The sequence below is a fragment of the Terrapene carolina genome, unplaced genomic scaffold (genome assembly GCF_002925995.2).
Source record: "Terrapene carolina triunguis isolate 2854851 unplaced genomic scaffold, T_m_triunguis-2.0 Scaffold238, whole genome shotgun sequence".
NCBI classification, from domain to species: Eukaryota; Metazoa; Chordata; order Testudines; family Emydidae; genus Terrapene; species Terrapene triunguis.
This window is the reverse complement of record NW_020664589.1, coordinates 17134457-17156358: the sequence shown is the minus strand read 5'-3', so window position 1 is coordinate 17156358 and position 21902 is coordinate 17134457. Positions and strand designations below refer to the sequence as shown.

General features: G+C 39.1%; 1 protein-coding gene across 2 annotated transcripts in view; it reads right to left on the bottom strand.

Annotated features, from left to right (window-relative positions):
* Positions 1-1758: 1758 nt before the first annotated feature.
* Positions 1759-21902, bottom strand: part of GAPVD1 (GTPase activating protein and VPS9 domains 1) — a 65431-nt gene continuing 45287 nt past the window's right edge. The window contains exons 8-26 of one of the 2 annotated variants that reach the window (XM_026657241.2): positions 20753-20882; positions 19732-19857; positions 18840-19013; positions 18215-18355; positions 17117-17251; positions 16298-16417; positions 15587-15664; positions 14033-14406; positions 13391-13478; positions 12252-12332; positions 11846-11968; positions 11124-11253; positions 8827-8936; positions 8037-8196; positions 7306-7493; positions 6009-6222; positions 5228-5300; positions 3707-3904; positions 1759-2971 (exon numbers count right to left, since the gene is read on the bottom strand). In XM_026657241.2, coding sequence (XP_026513026.1) covers positions 2831-2971; positions 3707-3904; positions 5228-5300; positions 6009-6222; positions 7306-7493; positions 8037-8196; positions 8827-8936; positions 11124-11253; positions 11846-11968; positions 12252-12332; positions 13391-13478; positions 14033-14406; positions 15587-15664; positions 16298-16417; positions 17117-17251; positions 18215-18355; positions 18840-19013; positions 19732-19857; positions 20753-20882 — 2784 coding nt within the window. In that variant the 3' untranslated portion in view covers positions 1759-2830. The remainder of the gene's footprint in view (positions 2972-3706; positions 3905-5227; positions 5301-6008; positions 6223-7305; positions 7494-8036; positions 8197-8826; positions 8937-11123; positions 11254-11845; positions 11969-12251; positions 12333-13390; positions 13479-14032; positions 14407-15586; positions 15665-16297; positions 16418-17116; positions 17252-18214; positions 18356-18839; positions 19014-19731; positions 19858-20752; positions 20883-21902) is intronic. The other variant, XM_026657242.2, reaches the window with a different exon arrangement.

Sequence of the window (21902 nt, the reverse complement as noted above, 5' to 3'; positions counted from 1 at the left end):
TTTGGCAAAACAGTTCTTTTACTGTTTGGTCCTTAATGTGCTTTCCATCTTTATTTTCTTACTATTGCACAACAGAAAACGTAAAGTCATCTTCCTGTACATATAATTTAACATTTTAAAACAAAATCAGGACACCAGGAAAAAATAGACACACACATTACAATAAGATGCCTAATTCTTTGGAAAGCCTAATTCTTTTACTACATTTATAACAGTGTATAAAAGGCTTTTATAGCAGGTTAAAAAAGAAGCAAAGGACCATTCTGCTGTGAAGATTCTTACCTATATTGGGGCTTATACAAATATTTACCATTTTTAAAATAATTTTATTTAAAAAATTGTTCAAGTTCTTCAGTAACTTTTCTATACAGAAAAGCAGCAAAGTGATACAAATGTGAAGAAAATGGTTTTTGCCAGGAGAAAAAACTTTCCAGTAAAGAGAATAAATCCTGAAGACCTGATCAAGCTGATCACAGAATCATAGATCAACTCCTTTGTGTCCAGACTGCTCATAATAAAAAGGTAAAATGCATGATAATCATTGACTATCATTTGCTCCCCCTTAGAGAGCTTTGTGCCAAATGTTAAATATAAGAAAACAATTTAGAATAAGACAGGTTTTAGAGACGAAATATTCTCCGTCACTAAAACCAAAAATTGCAGAATTAAGTGTACGTCAGTAGTTTGATATCAACGCAGCAAATTCTCAGTGATAATTTAACACAATAGAACACTTCTGAATTGTGGCATAACAAATGTACGTTGCTTTTAGATGTAATTCTGGCTCTCTCTTAAAGGGCAGTATTGTGCTTCGCTGCTGAATGTTATTGGTTAGGGCTGTGAATACTATACATTAGCACCAAAAAACCATGACGGCTAAACAACTAGAGTATTACAATGCCATTCAGACTCAAGATCACAGTAAAGCAGACTACAGCAACTCCATTGCTACTAGAAAGTATTGCTGTACCCTGTAAGTCTATAATAGCGGAGAAAGACTATAAACAAAACTTAAAACAAAAAAATACCATCTCACTTGATTCCCCATGATTTATTTAACATGATAAAAATGATATATTGAATTACACATTAATGATTAAGTCCTTGAAAACAAAGGTTTCTTTCACTGAATTATGCCTAGATGGGTAACACAATCACATCTCAATCACTTAATACTGTACATAGATTGTTCTAATTTCAGTTAATGACTCTCAGAAGTAATAGTTACTTAGATTTTTATGGATTCCCTTTTTAAACAACTCACGTGGCTTCTAACATGTGGTATGTTGGCCTTTTCAAGTACTCAAAAAATCTTCAACCCATTTTTAAGTAGTGTTTAGAAATATAAACTGTTCTTCTATTTAAAGAAGGGATGCAGATTATGTCATTTCTTTTACCGCTCAAAGCCAGCACATCTGGCTCACCTCACTGCCAGCAAAGTGATGTGCACTGGGAGGAAGAGGAGAGAGCGAGGAGTAATGCCAGCATCAAGGGGTTAAGCAGTGTGCCTTTTACAAAAGAAATTGATCGCCATCCTTTTTTAGATAGATCTACAAGAACAAAGGCCAGTGACCACTCACAGGCATATAAGAAATGGCTTGGGCCAGCTCTGGGAACTCTATCATTTTGCTGGTCAAGGAAGTGCACCTGCTCTTCTCATAATTGTCAGTTTCAAATGGGAGAGGGGTGAGAGACATTTGCAAAGATTCCCTGAACTGATTTCATGATGTGTTTTATAAAGGACAACGTGGTACTTTAAAATATTTTATATGAATAGTAAAACCTGCACTGCTAGAGAAGACAATACAAAGAACACATAGTAAAAAAACATTCACTGAAACCCCTGGCATGTGTATTTAATGTGAATAATCAAAATATATATTACAGTTTCAGGTTCTGTAAGGAATTCTGTTTGGGGTTTGTACAGTATACACAGTATTTCAGATGAAAAATATTACAATAAGGTATATACTATTCCTTTTTATATTAGAACTTCTCCATTGAAACTTACAGCCCCTCTCTGCTATAAATCCAAACTATTTATTTAAAATGCTCTAATTCCCGAGCCAAAAATTTTAAACTTTCGAGTGAGAGCCCTGTGAATTGTAAATTCCAGTTTCAGAAAGTTCTGTAAACTTTATTAAATTTTAATAAATATTTAGGTTTGCCCTTTTTAAACTTATTCTATTGAGGAAGTCATCTCATTACCCAATACAGTATGTCACAACCTGCTGTAGGAGAGAGAAACTGCTTGTTTGCTGGTTGGAAGGATAATGAGTCCAAAGATGACTGCAGTTTATTAAATATTATATAATATATTTACATTGTCCCCAGGTTTTAATTTTACCATAGGTGAAGTACAATTTATAATTATGTCAACTGCTACAAACTTTCAGTGCAGCTGGTGTTTTCTTACAAAAGGTGTATTAAGCTAGAAAGGTTCTTAAAAGTGCTTGCCATGATCTTTTTGGTTGGAAACAAAGAAAATGAATGAATTTACATCAACAGAAGTCTAGGGGAAAAATAGTGTGTGTGAAAGGGGCAGTGACAGCAGAGTTTCCTAAACGATTTTGAGAATCCACAATACCTGAAAAATGTGGTCCCTTTTTCCCGTGCTAATCCCTAAAGGGGGGAAAGATGCAACCAAAACAGAGAGGAAAGAAAACCTGTTAAATTAATTAATCTGATTAGTTAAATTTTTTTTTTTAAACGCTTCCACTCTGTACAATATTATACAAGGAAAGTATTTCTTCAGCCTTTGAAACAGTCGATATACATTCTTACAGGCTCTTTGCTGCTAACAGTCTGTCTACATAGGTGCCCTTTTGGGTCACTTACGATCATCAATGGTTTTAATAAATTCAACTGCTGCTGTGAACTGCATCCACCAGTAAGATTCTTCTCCAGTTAAACAGTTAGCATAGAAGCTACTAATGTACTGAACAGTGGACAACAAGCAGGGTGGGTTTGCCTGGGGGTGAAAAAGAAAAGGTAAATGCCACAATTAAGTTTGAGACCGACGTTTTAAAGAGAAGTGTTACAAATATAATAGAACAGAAATGGAATGTTATGTATATAAGCACCCCTCAGCCTAGGTTTTGATTATTACATACTGGTAGGGCAGTGACTGTGCAGACAAATACAGACACCATTCCACACACAGAAGCAGCTCCTTGAGCACCGTATGCAAGAACTGGCTTTGCTAAGGAGGAATGCTGGCCAACGCACTAAGGTTAACACTTATTCTCTCCAGAAAGAGTCCCAGGATCTTTAAAATTCCCTCCAGTCACCTGTGACTTCCACTGGTACAAAGGACTATGATTTTATCAGCTCACACAGGAGAAAGCAGCCTCCAATTCCTAGTTCTTTTGAGTCAGCAAATGCGAGTAAGTCAGAGTTCTAATGAGGAACCTGGCCTTAGGCAAGGCTGTTCTCAGTACCAACTGAGCCACAGGCAAATGCTGAGGCACGGCACTCCAGCTGATTGACTCCCAGATTTGCATATAATCAGAACAATGTCTCATCTGTGACTAACTTTCTGGTTCAAGTTGTGCAATAGAGATGAAGTCTGCACTTTAAATCAGATATACAGTCAATAGAATGCATAACATCTCTTCAGAGGATTTGATGGTTTACCACAAGAATTAAAGGAAACATACCTATATCTATCTATAAAGTATCTTATGTTCTCTGCTAGAAGTCTCACCTTTATCAGAACAAACACCAAAACAGGAACAAAGTCATCCGCCCCAGGGACTGAATCTTCATTGGCCAAACTCAGCAGGTTCATGATGGTTGAACACATTCGCAGAATACACTGCACTTTGTCCCGTGGGGTTTTGTAAGCGCTGATTGTGCGGATTTCGGACTGTGCAGATGGCCATGGTGCCTCCCGGAGATACACCTAAAGAGAAGAAAAACATTTCCAATTCTAGTCAGTCCAAGCGATTAAGGATGTTCTGCAGTGCACTCTAATACTGGAGACTTAAAAGGTGGGAGCAGCACACCGAGGAATGGGAAATTAAGGGACAAAATCGATACAGTACACCTCATCAGGAAGCCTCCCTCATTCTGTGTATAAACAACACTGAAGGGAAGTAATATTAATGGTGCAATTAGCACACAATCAGCTTGTTCTTTTATTGATTTTCCCCAAGACAGTGTTTCAGAAGAAGACCGAGACATAAGGTCCTAGCTTCCATATAAAATGATTTACTGACCCTCACCTGTTCAGAGGTGCAGACCAAGAACTGAACTGGAAGCCAGGAATGCATGAGTTCTAGACCTGCCTCTGACATGGACTTTTTCCTGTGACACTGGACTACTCACTTAACCTCATTTTGTTTCCATCTCCCTACCTGTATTATAGGGATAATAAGTTCCTTCCTCCCTCCTGCATGGGGGCGCTGTGAGGATTTACTGTTGTAAAGCAATTTGAGGAAGAAACATGCTGCATAAAGGGTGAAGTATTATCCAGGTTAAAAACCATTATGCTAGGACTAGTTGCTGAAATCCTGTGCCGTCGCACAGGTATAATTCTTAAAGTCATGTGTGTAAAAAAGCTGAAAATAGCTGAGAACTAAAAAATTAGATGGTAACAAAATGCAAGTCCCAGTGATGATTGAAGCTGGTGATATTCTAAACAAAATTAGCTCTCATCCATTTGTAGCTATTTCCATTGCTTCACACTGACTCAACAGACATTCTAGGCTTCAGAGTGGACGGTTGGACTGGATATCTGTCCATCAGGGATTGCTTGGGAATAATAGAATTATCCCTGCCTCGATGCGGGGATATAGATTACTAGAAGTACTTTCCAACTTAGGTAATACTACAAGATTTTAGTTTACCTGGTGAATATAAACCACAACAATGATGTACATGAGTCTTGAGCCCTTTAGCTAAGCCACTCCTTTTTTTAAAAAAAAAAAAAAAAAAAAAAAGGTGTTTTTACAGAGTTACTGCTTGTCAGTTCAGGTGGGTTGGATATTGTTAGTGGCATTTTTTTAAATGAAGGACCCTCCATATTAGTTTACCATTTGTCACTTGTGCACTGACTAATATTAAATACACCTTCAAACTTGTGTTTCATCAGTGGAGTATAACAAACAGTATCACCCAAGGACAAGGAGTAAATTGTACAGCTACGTCTCCTGCTTTAGGAAGAGAAGTGCTATTATTTCCTCTAATTTTAAATACAAAAATAGAGGGAAGAAGCAGTTGTTACCTCTGGAATCTGAAGTGCTCGGTGGTTTGCAGTCACTACCTTAGACAACCTTTGGATATGCTCATGAAGGACCCTGAAAAAGAGGGGCAACAAAAGTGAAGTGAGAAAAGGAGAGAGCCGGCCACCTCAAGAGACCAAATGTAGTTTTCATAGAAGAGGCAAAACCCCCTTTTGGATTTCCCAGGCAATAAGATGAGTTTATAAATTAGACCTATCTGAACAATACACTGCAGACATAAGAGTGAGCAACTGGAACACCATGTACAAATACTAACCATGGTCAGTTTGCATTGGCCTCACTAACAGCGGGATTTGTCTTATGGTACACCAAATCCAATACCATGCTGGCTGCAGCCGTCAAAAACCTGGTGCCCTAAGGAAGATGAAAGACCCAGGAGGCACATGGCCAACTGCACTAAAACTGTAAATGGAGGGTGTGTGCCCTTAAAAAGGTTTTAATTATCCACCGTGGAACACAAAACTATAGGGTTTATCATCTAGTTCCTACATCATACAGTTAGGATTATTTTCCTCTTGTTTTAGTAGCTTGCTGCGACTGCAGATCTTTGCATAGGATGCTAAAGTAAAAACCTAAAATAGTTTCTCTCTCATATACAGAAACCCTATTTAATGTAAACAATTAATTAAGGCAAAGCAAAGAGGTTGTGTGGTAAGGCTGGCTTATCTGCCTAGGCACTCAAGTTTGTTTCCTGGAAAGAGCAGTGCTTCTTTCTCTACACACTGCGAGATAACTCAGGTACAGCTAAGCTTGTTCACTTACTGGTCACGCAAAATGTCTCCATCCTGATTAGGGTAGAATGAGAGTTTGAAAATGCGATTCATCACACTGCGTTCAATGGCAAGCTGTGCGTCCTGGAGCTGCTCTTCACTGGCATTCTGCCAGATGACATCCTGGGCCATGGCCCCATATAAAAACTGAAGAAAGTCTTCTACTTGGGCTGTTTTATCGTCTGCTGCAGTGAGTTTCTGGAAATCTGAATACAACGCGAAAGGAGGAAATTCAACTAAAAAGGCAAATGAAAGCAGTTTCTATGGCACTTCCAGAAAGTGGTCAATGGTGGTAAGGGTTCTTGTTTGTAGCTTTGTGGGTGGGGGGGTTGGTGACGGAGTATGGGGAGGAACATGGTCATTCTGATGAAGAAATTAGAAAAAAAGTAGAGGATACATTTTGCAGACTGTGTGGTCTAAGCACTCTGCTTGGCACTGCACTACTCACTTCATTTGAGGCCGTTTGCAAGTTACCTAATTCTCATGACTCACCCCTTCTCCCCCAAACACAGATACTTTTCTGCCTCCCTCACTGGGCACTAGGAAGAGGAAAAGTACTAAGTGTAATTACTGTAAAGGTCACCAATAGGGACCAATATCATTAAGGCTGCCAGACATCATCACTAGGAAGGGAGGAGATTAAGAAAGCCCATGTGTACCATTTTCCAGTCTTGTATTTGATTAAATGTGCATTGTTGCTATAGTCATATTAATGTAACAAAACATATACTAAAATACAGGGCATGCAATGCAGCCAGGGTAATGCAATGGGTAACAGGACCACTGGCCATCTCTCTTGGTTCCTCCCACTTAGGAAGCACAGCTATCAATTCCACCTCCCTGCAGCCAGTTACTAGTTCTTCTCTCCAGCCTAGCAGCTCAGACATTCCTTCAGGACCAAATTTCTCCTTTCTGCCCAGTGACAATGTTTATGAAGCTGCTGCACAGCAAAGCCCAAACCATGGAGTGACTGTGCACTGCTGGTTTCCTCTAAGTTTCTCTGCTTGGATTACTTTCAGATTCTGTATATGGATAGATTTTTAAAAGCAGTTATTTTAAGGCAGTAGTTCTCTAGACTGAGGTACCCTGTGCCAAGATGAATCCCATGTATAAGCATAATACAGCTTTCCAAACACCAACTGTTCCCTGTATCCTCTGAGACACAGTCAGACTTGGTTTCAACCAGTAAACAAATCTATTCTAGGAGTCTAACTTGAGGCACAGTCTATTTATTTTTAAAATACTGAACACAAAAAGGTACAGATGACCCACACTCTACATTAAATTACCTTGAATGAATTCCCTTATCTTTTTTTCTTTGCTTTCCAGAAGTAACCTCACACAAACTGTGGTGAAATATCTGTTGGCCACTTCCTTATCACGTAATACCCTCTGCAGGAGCCTTTCCAGATGGGCTTGTGTGGTCTGCAGACCTTGGCGACATCGAGTTAAATAAGCAATATATGGAGCCCTTTTCCTAAAATTAAAAATGCTTTTCTCATTAGGGATTCCACAATAAAGACAGAAGTAGGACACTCGCTACCTAAAGCTGGTTACAGAAAGGCATGAGAGGAGTCTTCAACTCTCCTAGGTTTTATAGAATAACAAGTCCTGAATTCAAGCTATTGTACAACCTTCTGTTTAGCGCCTCAGCCTATGCAGTAAGACACAACTATCCAAATTCCAATGCTGGCTCGCTGACTCCACAGCCCCCCCACTCCAAGAAGTGAGAGACTGCAACAGAATCGAAATGCAGGTCTCCTGTGTGCCAGTGCAGAGCAGCACACTCAGACTGGCCTAACAACATTCTCTTACTGGAGTGTGTTACTAGTTGGGCTGATTTAAGATTCAAGCCTTTTATGGTTCATTCCCAGAAAGGAGAGAGAATTTTAGCATTTGGTGGGAAAGTGGAGATGTCAAAAGTTGTCTTTTGCTAAGCCAAGTTGGACACTTCCAATCTGCTAATGGATAAAAACCTGCACATGGCAACTGCTTAATAATGATACACAAAACAAATTACCTATAATCCTCTGCAATGGAAGCCAGTAGCTTTCGACATGTTCGGTTATCAAAGCGGCTTACACAGCGCATTGTCTCCTGCAGTTGGGCCATCAAATTCTTATCTTGTAGGTTAATAGCTTCAGCTAACTGAACTTTCAGGAAGCACACAATTTCATTATCTGACCAAAAACATGACAGAATTAGTATTACTGCCTACATGGATTTTCCCACAGACAGAAAACAGGTGAAAGAGTGCTTTTATCTGAGAGAGCTGCATGGAAAAGCTGGTGCACATAATACTTTCAAACCATTACACTGATGTATGTTAAGCAATATCCACCACTCGTGTTATTTTGATATTCATTTGCCACAATTATTTAAGAAGGGCCTTTAAATGCCCTAGATAAGGGATAAATAAAGGAAAATCTGAAAGTAAAAAACTTAGAACTGAACATACATATATTACATACATGTGCAGTACGCACACTTTCCTTAAGCAAAAAGCTGAGTTAATCTGAAAAGACACTAACTCATCTAGTGCATCCTCTCTCAATTTCCTACAGTTTCTCTGCAGCTCCATTTTACAATGTTTTAACAGGAGGCTATTCCCTGGGATACTCAGGTTCTGCCTACACTACGTTACAGTACAACTTTGCCAAAGTACCTGGTTACAACACACTGGAAACTGGGATTTGTCAGGTTGTCCCATGCGTGGGAGAAGCATGAAAGAAAATATGAAGATGAGGGTAGGAGTAGGAAAAACAACGTCAAACAGAGAAATGTGGGTTTGTACATGTAAGAGGATTTACCATCAGGGTCGGTGTGATCTGGTAGGCCATTTCTTGTCGAATGGGACAACATTGGGAAGGCAATGGAATCTGCTGAACAAAGAGCCAGTCTCAGTTTCTTCTTTGCATCCCTAAAGAGAACAAGTGTTATTTTCTCTAAATACAGCGTTGCTTAAAACACACTTGCAATGACAAGTATTTACATCTTTAAAAATCTCTTAGAAACTTTTTAATGCAATCTTAACAGACTCAGACGGTAAAGATTTAATATTTTCAAATAGTGCCAACAGCATTGATGCTTTTGACAATACGCCACTTAGTTCAGCTCTTCAAACAAAATGCTCCCGTTTAACACTTAGCTTTTGAAAAGGTATCTTTCAGTAAGTACTGGAATGCAACTTCACGAAACTTAATCCAGACCTTGGTTCTTTCGGAATCTTTACCAACTAAAATTAATGACATCTTTTCAATGAATTTCATGCTCGTGAAAGGTGTCCAGCTTAGCAACCCTGAAGACTGACATTCTCCATCCATAACAGGCACAGCATACAGACCTCATCACGCTGCTTCGACAATGTTCCTCAACACTGATCTGGAGCGGCCTCCCAGAATGCTCGGACTATGAACACTAACCTTTGGCCTTGCCACTGGGACAGTCAAGGTTGCTAATAATTGGCCAAGTGAAGTGAGGCCCTACATTCAACTCACGGGCATTTCTGTTTGTCTGTAACCAGTAACTTTTGAACACTGCATTCAATCAATTCCCGAATTTCAGGAAACGGTCTAGATATTAATAGACAGAATCTTACTGATTTTGGCAAAAGATGGACAACTAGAGAAGCCTGATTTTCACAAAATTAGGCCCACACAATGCCCATTTGGTGCTGCAGGCAGAAGAATCTCTCTAGTGCTACTGCTGCCTAGAGATATCACACGCAACAGCTCTCTCTCATTGGGTGTACAGCTTGGCCTACATAAGCAACAGAGCATTTTCAGTTCCAAAGTGCCAGAGACGTTTGTACCAAAACTGCAGAACTGTATTGGAAAAGCTGAAGCTGGCACATACGAAAACAGTCCCTGCCCCAAAGAACTTACAATACAGGATGCCCTAATTATGTAGGCACAAATCCACAAATAACTGGACCGATACCAAAAACTCATGTAGTCTACTGAAGAGATATTGATAGTAACTGAAAGTAGTTACTATTAAGCAGGGCTGAATTCAAAGCAATGACCTAGAAGCCATAGATACAATATCCCGGTACCAACCCCCTGAGCAATCCAGTCACCTTGTGTATTTATTAGCTAGTGCATAATATTTAAACATCTCTACATCAACCCTATACTATTTTAGACATGCAGCCCAGATGTCTGGGATCTTCATTAGGGAATTACCTTTCAGTGCTTTCTCCCAACACAAACTAAATATCTTAATTCCTTTAGCAAACACGAATCCACATGAATGTATACAATTATGGGAGGGGTTTTTTTAAGTGTCAATCCTAAATGGTATATGCACAGAGACAGATGGAACCAACTGCTTCACTCCAAAGTTATACAGGCTCATTAAAATAAGTATGAGACCCTTTAACACAGGAGGTTTAAATGCTGGAAGAAACTGGAGGTAGAACAAAAAGGAGAAACCTAGAATGGAGTAAAGCTGAATAAAACAGATGATAGGTGAAAAAGGGCATACAGCTACATATGCTTGTAACATGATATAGCAGCAAAAAGCCAATGCAACTTTGGACTGCGTTTGTGGAGGCATCACATCATGGGAAAGGGGTGTAGGTCCTTCTCTATACAGCTGTGGTGCAACTGCACCTGGGCAGGTGTATTCAGTTCTTGGGCCCCTAATTTCCAAAGAGACAGGAGGAAGTTTGGCAGAGAGCAACAGAAATGATCAGGGAGCTGGAAAGAAGGACAAAGAAGAGACCCAGAAAGAGAGAGAAATTATTTGGCATACTAAAAAGTATGAGTGGGAGGAAAAGAGTGGGACTAAGCAGAGGGAAATATAGGTGGAACATCAGGAAAAACTTCTTGAGAGTGTGCACGAACAGCCTGAAAAATACACTCAGTAGAAGTGGTGGATATCCTATCATTTAACTACATATTTTAAACTACACTGGACAAAATATCTGGAAGTCTACAGTAAGAAACAATACTACTGGTCCCCAGAAGAATAATTCTTTTCCACTATTAAAATTTAGGATACCTACAGTATATATCATGATTCTCTGCAGATCAACCACATGGCTTCAGCTTTTGTCTTAATCCAACACCAAAATCAAAGTTACACACACAAAGATTACGTTTACCTGTAAGAGAAAGCAGAGTCTTGCGGCTGTGCTACTTGACTTGCAGAATCTGGGAGGTCATCAGCTGACATATTCTGCAGGGCTTCATCACGTGGAGAGTCGTGTATACTCTCACCATCTCCAATTACCTCTAAGCAAACATTCCAACAGAGAATTCATAGAAAGGAACTTGACTGTCTAGTACTATATTGTTTGTTTGCTTTTTCTCATTTTTAATTTCCAAGAAGATTTTTTAATTATATGGAAAAGAAACCTAGGTCAATCCATCCATCAAAAAAATAAATAAATAGAATTTTAAAGTAAATTTAAAAAGATTCAAAATAGGCAATGTACAATTTGCTTTTAAAAGGAACTGTATAATTCTGTTTTAGGTCTCAATTTCCTTTTATTGTTTTCCAATTCTTCTAAAAAAAATTGCTAATATGAGATGCATAAACTAATGAGATGCATAAACTAACAACACTGAGAAATCCCAATTGATTCAATCAAGGAGTTCTGGCCTTGGAGATTATTGTTTAGCTCCCACTATCAGCGCGGATGCAATTATAAATTAAACCAAGAGAAACAACCTTGTTCCTTGCACTAGAGAGAGTGTTAATATAGTTCAGATGTTAGTACTATCATTTGACTAGAATATTTAAGGGGTGTTCAACTTTATCACCAAGAGGTTTTCTGCTGCCCATTTTTTAATGTTGTGGCAGTAGCACTGCAAAAGTTCTTACCTGCACTTTCATAATTTACTATAGCTCCTTCACTTGGGCTGGTTCGCTTAATAGCATTCCTATATTTGTCCAGGATATCCTCTGCAGCCTGTGCCTGTGCACTTAGTCTGGGATTGGGATCATCTGAACAATGAGGAAAATATAACAGGAATTAGCTCCAGGTGGTGCTGAGTTCAATGCTAAGTGCAAACAACACTGCATAACAAGTTTAAAACTCATTAAGTCTTCAGGGCAGGTACTGACTAACCACAATAACCTCCTCAGTTAGGAAGCTAATTTTTAATATTCAAAATTCTCTCTCTATACTAGTATATACATTCCTGTAAAAGGTAACGTTTTGGCTGTCCCAGGAGAGCATTTGGGATGCATAGGCTTAGTAAAGGCGCTGCAAGGGCAATATACAAACCTTGAAGTGTTGAGAATCTCTCAGACACAAAGTCATCTTTGTCTTTTTCTTGTTTTTCTTTTTTTCTAAATGGTATAGGAGCTGGAAATTACAGAAAGTCTGTATAAGACACATTATACATGGAGACAATAAAGCATGGAATTACAAACTACATTTAGAAACTGTAAGAAACAGTAAGTTTAACATCAAATAAAGTCTCCATGAAGGGTATTTAGATGTGTAAGAAACTGCAAAGGTGACGTCTGAAGCTTCTCAGTAACACAAGTCCTCTTTAAATACAAAAGTTAATGATACCCAAGCCTGTGGGATGAAACAGGCAGCCTATTGTGATCATATTACAAATTATGTCCTTAACAGCTAAGCTAGACAATCAGCACCCCCAAAAAGCCTTGAAGCACAGTGCCTTCTGAATTCAGTATTTTCATTTACTGGATTAGGAATTGAAACTGGCTAGCTTCACAAATTTACTCTAGACATATGTCCACAGATCCAGAGTCATGAACTGATTATAGTGATGTCAGCTGTTTCTGGAAACTACTTCCAATTAATGGTTCCTGATAAAAGTCACAATCCACTGTGAAATACTAAAATACGTAGAAAAACAAAATATTTTTATACAACTGAATTTAAGTCCAATTCATCTAAGAAGAGTTCCCCCTCTGCAAACTGGGGACAATACTTTTCTATTTTCACACGGGTGTTGTGACATTTAACATTTAGATAATACCTCACATATGCAAAGTCTTAAATTCTAGAGATTATCTTTTAGACTGAACGTATACCTAATCTCCTTTACTTCTAAAATGGTACCAATACCCATAAATTCAAAGACTCTTTTGTGAGCTACTGGCCAGATTTCATCATTTACAAGACCTCTGACTCTGCACTACCTGATTTTGTTAAGTAATTAGCATAACAATCTCAGATTAAAACAATATAGAAAGGGCAGATAGTACTGTGAGCCTGGACTGGTTGCAACCTTCATGTAGTCAACTATTCAGACTGACCATTTAATATATGATCTCACAGTAACTGGAGAGTTAGTCACAGAAGTTTTCCTATCAAAGTGCAGATTTATTGAAAGCAATGTACAGCATTTCTAAAGGCGCCAAGAACGTGTAAACGTGAGACTCTGTTACCTTTGGGCATGGCAGAAACGAAACGCTTTCTCCACCAGGGTTTGTTCCTGTCAGATTTCTCATCATCACTATCTTTTCGTTCCTCAATCTATAGGGAAAGTGACATGTTTTGTAAAATGGAAGACTGAAAAATATTTTCTTGATTACCAGTAACAGATCATATCACATTACCTGCAAAACAGCACTACAACAAAGTAAACTAACCTGCTCTTGAAAGTTTAAGTCCTCCCTTGGAGGGGTGTTTGTAAGTTTGAGTGTAACCATTTGTTCTGGACTAAAAGTTGGTGTACAACAATCCAAGAAAATCTCTCAAAAAAAGGCAATGTTTGTTTTCATTATGTTGACGCATTTACCACTACAAGACTTTATGGTTAGAGATTCATTTTGGGGGTCCTACGACTAAAGCAGGTCACAAATTGAAAAAGAGACCTTGTCTATTTGGGCCATTCACCACATCTTAAGCTTTGACTTTTATAAGTCATACTACACGCCGCCTTTCAGAAGGTGCCAGAATTGCACTAGGCTTCCCTAGTTAATATATTTAATGCTAACAACACTAGACACACATTTCTACTCAAAAATGACATGAGAGAAAAAGAACAAAGATACAAAATCAGTTCAGCTTCACAACGGATGTCTTACCTCTCCTCTAGAGGAGTCTTTACTGGGGGATGACGAAGAGGACTGAGGCGCAGGCACTGAAGCAGCTGCCCCAATGTTGGGTGTTTGTGTAGGAAGCTCCCTTTCTTCATTACCAGGCCGCCTGTTCCAGCCAGGGTCACTCATAGGTCTCCGAACTGATGACACTATGTCAGAGCTCCTGCTGCGGACCAGCCTTTCTGGGTAGGAATGCCTTTGTTTGAACGCCTCCAAATCAGTTGGGATTAAGATGTGGGAGCCAAAATTTGGTAATCTGGCCTCATTACCTCCCATAGCTCCTTCCAAGATTGGGGGATCTGGCGGCGGATGAGCGGGTCTTGCATAGTGCACTTTAGGCCTAACCACTGCTGATACACCTGAAGCAATGAAATATTACATCATTGAACCAAACATTAGGATTATACCGTGGTGGTTATGTGTGTACATGCGTTTCTCAAATGGATAAGATTTTTTTCCCAACTAAAATGGACAGCAGCCTTTGTTGTACAGTAACTCCTCACTTAAAGTCGTCCCTGTTAACGTTGTTTTGTTGTTACGTTGCTGATCAATTAGAGAACATGCTCATTTAAAGTTGTGCAATGCTCCCTTATAACATTGTTTGGCAGCCGCCTGCTTTGTCCACTGCTTGCAGGAAGAGCAGCCCGTTGCACCTAGCTGGTGGGGGGGCGCTTGAAACCAGGGTGGATTGGCAGCCCCCCTATCAGCTCCCCGCTCCCCTAAGTTCCCTGTGCAGCAGCCTCCCTGCAGGCTATCAATTGCCGGCAGTTCAGCTGTCCCTCCCCCCACTGCCATGTGCTGCTCCTGCCCTCTGCCTTGGAGCTGCTCCCGGGAGCCTCCTGCTTGCTGTGCAGGAGTGGGAGAGAGGGGGGCTAATGTCAGGGTGTCCCCCTCCCCCCCTGCTCCTGTCCCCCACTTACCCCATCCATAGAACAGGGGGGAGATACGACAGGGCTCAGGATGGAGGGAGCTTGCTGGCCGCAGCTGCTCTCTCAACTTCCTGATATATTTAAAAATGCAATGTACTCAGAGTGGGGCCAGCGTACTTAAAGGGACAATGCTTCTCTCTCTCTCACACACACACACACACACAGGGTGTCTGTCTCTGTCTGCCATGCTCTCTCCCCTCCCTCCATTTGTGCTGCCTTGTAGAGCGTGAGGCTACATTAACAAAGTGTTAACCCTTGAGAGCTCAGCCGAGTGATAGTTCATCATTTAGCGGTAAGGCATTCCCTGGGAAATATCCCACCCTCTTCCACCTTCTAACTTCACCACCTCAACCAAGCTTCACAATCATCATTGCTATGTACAGTATTAAATTGTTTGTTTAAATTTTAAACTTTAAAACTTATAACTTAAATATAAATAATTTCCCTGGAACCTAACTCCCCCCTATTTACATTAATTCTTAGGGGAAATTGGATTCGCTTAACATCATTTAGCTTAAAGTTGCATTTTTCAGGAACATACCTACAACATTAAGCGAGGAGTTACTGTATTGATCTTAAAAACAAGAATAGCTCATTCTTTACAATTTACCTTCGTGTGATGACAAAGGGTCAAACAATGCAAGCAAAGAGTCCGACTGAGAAGGGTGAGAAGTCAACTGACTGGCTCCTGAAACAATACAGAAAGTGGGTCTGCATGTGCCATGCACTATTCACTGCTTCTTAGCTAGAGTGCTGCACAATACAAATGCATTCACAGAGCTTATGAAATAGGCAGCATTTAGATCCTTTTACAATGTTAATAAGTGCTTAACACACTTCAAGATGGACTGACAGGAAGGCACCTGAAAGCACTCACAGGACTAAACAGTCAAATTATTATAAAAACTGTAAAAAAAAAAAAAAAAAAAAAAAAAAAAAACCACACACACCACACAGAGCACAGTGAGGGGAGTGGGGCTCAAGTGCAAAAGAGCAGTCAACCTAACTTCGTAGAATTAGATAGAATAAAGACTTAGATCTCAGACTCTGCAGTATTTCATCACCTCCTCTTTCTATTCATAAGCATAAACACATCTGCTGAACAAATATGGAGAGAATGATTGTAAGCGGTTTCTCAAAAACCAGAAAATACATTTTCTAAATAGAAGTGAACTTTTCTTCTACGCAGCGTTTACCCCACTTATTCTTGCTGGGATGTACAGTGTTAAAAGGTTTTACAGTCAGAAGTTTAACAATTCCTGATGAGCTTTCATCTAAGACGCAGTTTATTTTTCACTTACTATCCAAGGGCTTTACTTACCATGAGCTGTTTCATCCATATCAGGACTTGTCACTGAATCTTTCCCTCCAAAGTCAGAGCTACACTCAGACCTAAGGTCCTCGATCTTATTAGGAATATCCTCAGAGGTTGCACTAATACCTTACAAATAACAAAAGAAGGATCTGTGAGGGTCTTTGAGACAAAAAGGACACAGAAATCAAAAACATTAAACTTTTTTGTGACAGCTGCAATGAGCTGGGGTGTTCTTGCTGCCAACTCCCTAACACTGAATTCAAGAGAAGTGGCAGCTTGGCATTCTGAGAGCCATGACTTTAGAATCTGTCCTGGTATAAGGTTTTGCAACCTTTGGGTTCCATCTGCTTATTCCGCTATTTAATATACGCATATTATATATATATATATATATATATATATGCTTTGATGCTATGACTGGCAATATAAAGGACCTTAAGACAGACAAATAATTTGCACAAATCTATGACAGGAAATGTAAGTAAGATGCAGAGACAGAGACTACAGAGGTATGCTACACAAAATGGGATGAAGAGAAGCTGAAGGCAGGTGTCCATAGTGAGATGTAAGGAAATATTAGGTGATTTCTTAGATTCAAACACCCTATTGCAAGTCTCTGCTTCTGAACAACAGATTCTTTGGATTTCACTCTATTTTTAGTAGGATGAAGAGCATGGTACTACTGCTCTGGAAATCAGAGTATGAGCACCAGACAAAAAAAATCCTTTTATGGATGAGAATAAATATGATGAAACTAAGCACATGGCAAAACATACTGGTTACCATCTAATAAAGCAAAACTTGTTCCTGAAAATAAAAACACACCTGACACGACGCTGAGGCCTGGTGTACTGGGACGAGAACTGACCTCCCTCACATCTGTGTCATCAGAGGTGCTGCCCAGCCCAGAACAGCTTTCCAGTTCCTGCAGTCTTTCCTCCTGCTTTAGGTCTGGGGCCTCTAAACAGGAAATGGTGTGCATGCATTACCGCCTGATGTTATAGTCTCTTACAATTCACATGCAAAAAGATGGTGTAGGGATTTAGATTAATGTAAAGAGAGTCTAGCTAACTTTGTGAAATGTACTCTGAAATGGCAACAAATAATTTGAGCTATTTCAGCCAATTCTACTTTGCTGTACTGCAGGCAAGACAATGCAGATAGTCCTTTATATCTCTAGGGGCATTTTGCTACATCTATTTTTACTCTAACAAAAATCAAAATTTGAATTATTGAGTTTCCTAGCCAGAGACTATGGAATGATATATTAAATGCTCATGAAAACATTGAGTGTATGTAAAAATTCTGCCTAGAAAGATTCCCATAGTTCTACGGTGCTCCTTTTATTCTTAGTTTTTCCAGAACACTGCAAACAGTCACCAAGCCATGCTAGATCTGCTCTCATTATAATTTAGTCTTCTGTCCATCCTGGTAAGGTTAATGGAGTCACAAAGCTTAGCCCCTCCTGTGCATTAGAAATCTTTGTGCACTACACCTAACTCACCCAAACGAATTAAAAACAAGACATACACCACAGCACATCTGCCATCCTCCTAGTCACTGCTCATCATACACCCTTTCCCCACCTCACAGCATGCTACCCAGCCAAAGGGAATGGCTACAAACCGGCTTATTTTGTGCAGCCTGAGTGCTATATGGGTATTTGTATTCACAATATGTCAATCTTAAAGACTTCCATAATTCTCATAGTTTTATTTTGGAATAATAAGAAATCATCTTTGTTTGAAAAAGGACCACTATGATTATTACCTGCCCTCTGAAATAGCTTGTGGTCTTTGGGCAGGTAATATTCCCTCTCAAAGTGATGGTTTCAAGTGAAGCACTTATCCAAAAATATTTATGAAATAATGCTTTGCAGTTCATGTCAAAGACCAAACTAAAGATGAGTTGCAGGATTCTGACCTGAATCACTTGGCAATACCTCCACACTCCAAGCTTCACTGGTGGTTTCGGATATGGTTGACCCTGTGCAGGGGTCCAGCAGCACAGATCCTGAACCTGGCAAACACAGCAAGCTGCCAAGCATGTTCTCTGCAGCTGCACCTGCACAACCAAGAGGGAAGAAAGGATCAGGTAGGAAAGATGAGAGGATTCTGGTAAGACAGACACCATAAACTGGGTGTCCAGTATTAAGTAATTATAAAAGACACACAACATCTACGGGGGGGGAACAACAGAAGAAAGTACCCATAACAAAGGCAGGACAGATGTCTAAAGTTTTCCTACAAAGAAACTTAGATTTAACAACACATTTATTTCATAACTACACAGAGACTGAATGAGAGCTCATTCAGGGGGGAACGATAGCTCAGTGGTTCGAGCATTGGCCTGCTAAACCCAGGGTTATGAGTTCAATCCCTGAGGGGGCCATCTGGGGATTTAGTTGGGGATTGGTCCTGCTTTGAGCAGGGGGTTGGACTAGATGACCTCCTGAGGTCCCTTCCAACCCTACTAATCTATGATTAAAAGCCTCGTTGCTTTGCAGCAAGCTTAAAGTAGTTTTCATGTTGGATGTGCTGTCAGTTACCTGCAATTTCTTGCAAACGGTCTTCATCAATATTTGGATCAAAGTCACTGCCCAAGACATCTGTGCTCCAGGTCTCACTCACAGTTTCTGATATGTCCCTATCATCAGTCAATCCCATCATATCACGAATTTCAAATTTACGGAGCTTGTCATCAAGATTATCCTGAGTCGTAGCTATGTAAAAATAAAAGGTCTCTCAAAAATTCTTCAATATGCTATAGGACAGGAAACTAATTCTGTCAAGTAAAATGCAGTTTTAAATAACTAGGATCTGTACAGCACTTTAATAATAATCACAATAATTTGTAAATTCAAATAGATGCAATGTGATAACATTCTTTACTCATATTTGAGAAACACTAGAGATTTACTTATGATAGCTAAACATAGAGCTATCATAACTGTCTACAACTATGAATGACAGACATCAAGGAGTGAGTAAATTATGGTGAAAACTGACTGGAAGGGAAGAGGTTGAATTCCTATCAGTTGGAACACTTTGCCCTCTCCAGTTAAAGTGTCGGTAACTACAAAAATATCTACGGTCTAACATTTCCAATTGCTACAATTCAAATCATCCTTTTCCCTCTTGAAGAGGAAGGCATCATAAAACAAAAATTTAAAAATATTTTATTATAGTGACTAAGATTTCAAAATACAATATAAGGTCAATGTTCTAAGAATGATGTTAACATTGTTTTAGTGGACAACAATAGCTTGCTAATGAAAAAATAAATGAAAATGTGAGATATTCAAAAAAGTATGAAAGTAATTAAACGATGTAGAAAGCCCCTTTATTCATCGCAGACATACCCAATTTAGAGATTTAAAACTGATGGACTTAGAGAAATTGTAACAGTCTACTCGCTTTGAACTGTGTATCTGCACCTACCTTGTTCATGTTCTAACAGCTGCAGGGCTTCAACACCATTGCTCCCAGAAGGCCCTGCACCAAGCTCTGACACAGACTCTCCTTCTAAATCCAAAGAGGACACAGAATTGGAGCGATTTGAAGGACCTGATGAAAATTGATTTTCCTGTTAGATTTGTTCAGATCAGACTATTTGTTTTCCAAACTCGTAGCATAAACAGTACAAGATGCAACTTACTAGCAAGACTGCAAAAAAATGAGCTGAAGCCTGTCATTTTCAATACAAATTAGCAATTTATGTGAAATTCTGAACTGAGGAACTCAAAAATTCTTCTCAATATGGTGAACTATTTAGAAAGTGTGTTAAATACCAACATCTCAATTATCTTGTAGAAATGGAAACTGGAACACTTAGCACTCCAGTAATTAACACTTTACAACTTTGCAGTGCCACACAACAACATTAACTAATCTTCAGATACCTTGCCACACATGGTTAGCACATCAATATTAGTGTACTAGCTTTTAGCCAAAATTCAAATACAAACTTTTGTAATTATTAGTTTTCTCTAATAACTTGATTTTGTTTATCTTGAAAAACAAGAAGGAGAGAAAAAACTAATCATGGAAAGTTAAATAAAATAACATATTACCTGGAACATTTGAACGGCTTGTAGAAGCCTATTCAATATCCCAGGGAAACCCCTATTTGCTGTGTGTGATACTCATATAAAAGAGCTGTTGTTCTAGGCTCCTAACATTTTGGCATATAAAAAAAATTGATGAAAATAAGATTAAAAGTCAGTATGTGAACTAGAAATTTACGGACAATTTAGATTGCAGTTATGCCAATAACATGCACCAAGTTGAAAATCCTTTTATCAACTACAGTCATGTTTTGTTCAAACATGAAGGCAGGCTTTCAGGGGAAAATGAGACAGCCTTTGCAAAGACAGATATGACATGCTGTATATAACAGAAGCTTCTTTTAGAATTAAAATCTGACACACAAAACTTTTTGAATACTTAAGTAACCCTTCACCTTCAGATATTCCTTCCAGATTATCACTGCAGAGGGAAAAGCGCAAGGTTTTATCAGGTTTACCGTGGAGTTTGGTTTCATCAACAGGGACATCTCCTTGTCCTCCATCGGCAAGCTGCATGTTTAAGACCTATGGGGGGAAAAAATCAACATGTTTAAATTGACCCAGAAAAATAAATTATTTTTATTTACAAATCAGTCTAACAACTGAAACCAGATTTTTTTTCCAACTTTTCTAGATCTTTAATGGCATAGTCAATATCTAACATCTCACATTTGAGGAATGGTCATTTGAATCAATACTGAGCACATTTCTGCAAAGTAACAGCCTAGTGAGATTTTAAAAGAGCCAAGATTTAGACATGCAGTATATCATGAAAATGGAACCTCAACTGACTTTTTACTCTAATGGCACCTTAATATCACATAGCAATCGATAATTACAGCACTCCAAGAGGAGGGAATCTGAACTATTGGGCAAGACACTAAGGAAGTATGTTGTCCTCTTATTCAAAGGACACATTATGCCAACAGCTGCAGATGGATAACGTAATACTTGGATATTCAGCCTTTACAAGCTCTGATATGGCAGCTCAGGTTTGCTCCCAAGCAATGTATCATGAAGTAACATCTCCACAGGCTTGGCATAATTAACTCTTCATGATTTATTATGCTGCAGTAGTTAAGTCTGTTTCATCACTTTCATTCTAAATACTACGTTTCAAGAGTTTATAACTTGGGCATGCACAGTAACTTCAGTATACAAAAGTTTCTAGAGGATTAGCATAAGACTTAATATGCTTGCAAAGCACAGAACAAACCAGTTCCTTTGGAGACACTAAAATCTCTTGGATCTATGAATCAGAAGGTTTTACCCTACTAAGAAAGACGAGGCATGTCTCTGCACAGAATGACAAGGCAGGGATGGCTTAATGAAGGTGGTGTTTATCTGCTTTCAAAATCCAACTGCAGACATCACACGTTTACCTGGCAGCAGAGAGACACCAAAGCCATATAAAACACAATACTTTCTTTACAGTTGTCCTCCAAGGTTTCTTCAGAGTCATTAAAATTGACCAGGTGTCACTTTATGCACACACACACACACACACACACACACTATCAGGGAGGGAAGATGGATAAATACTCT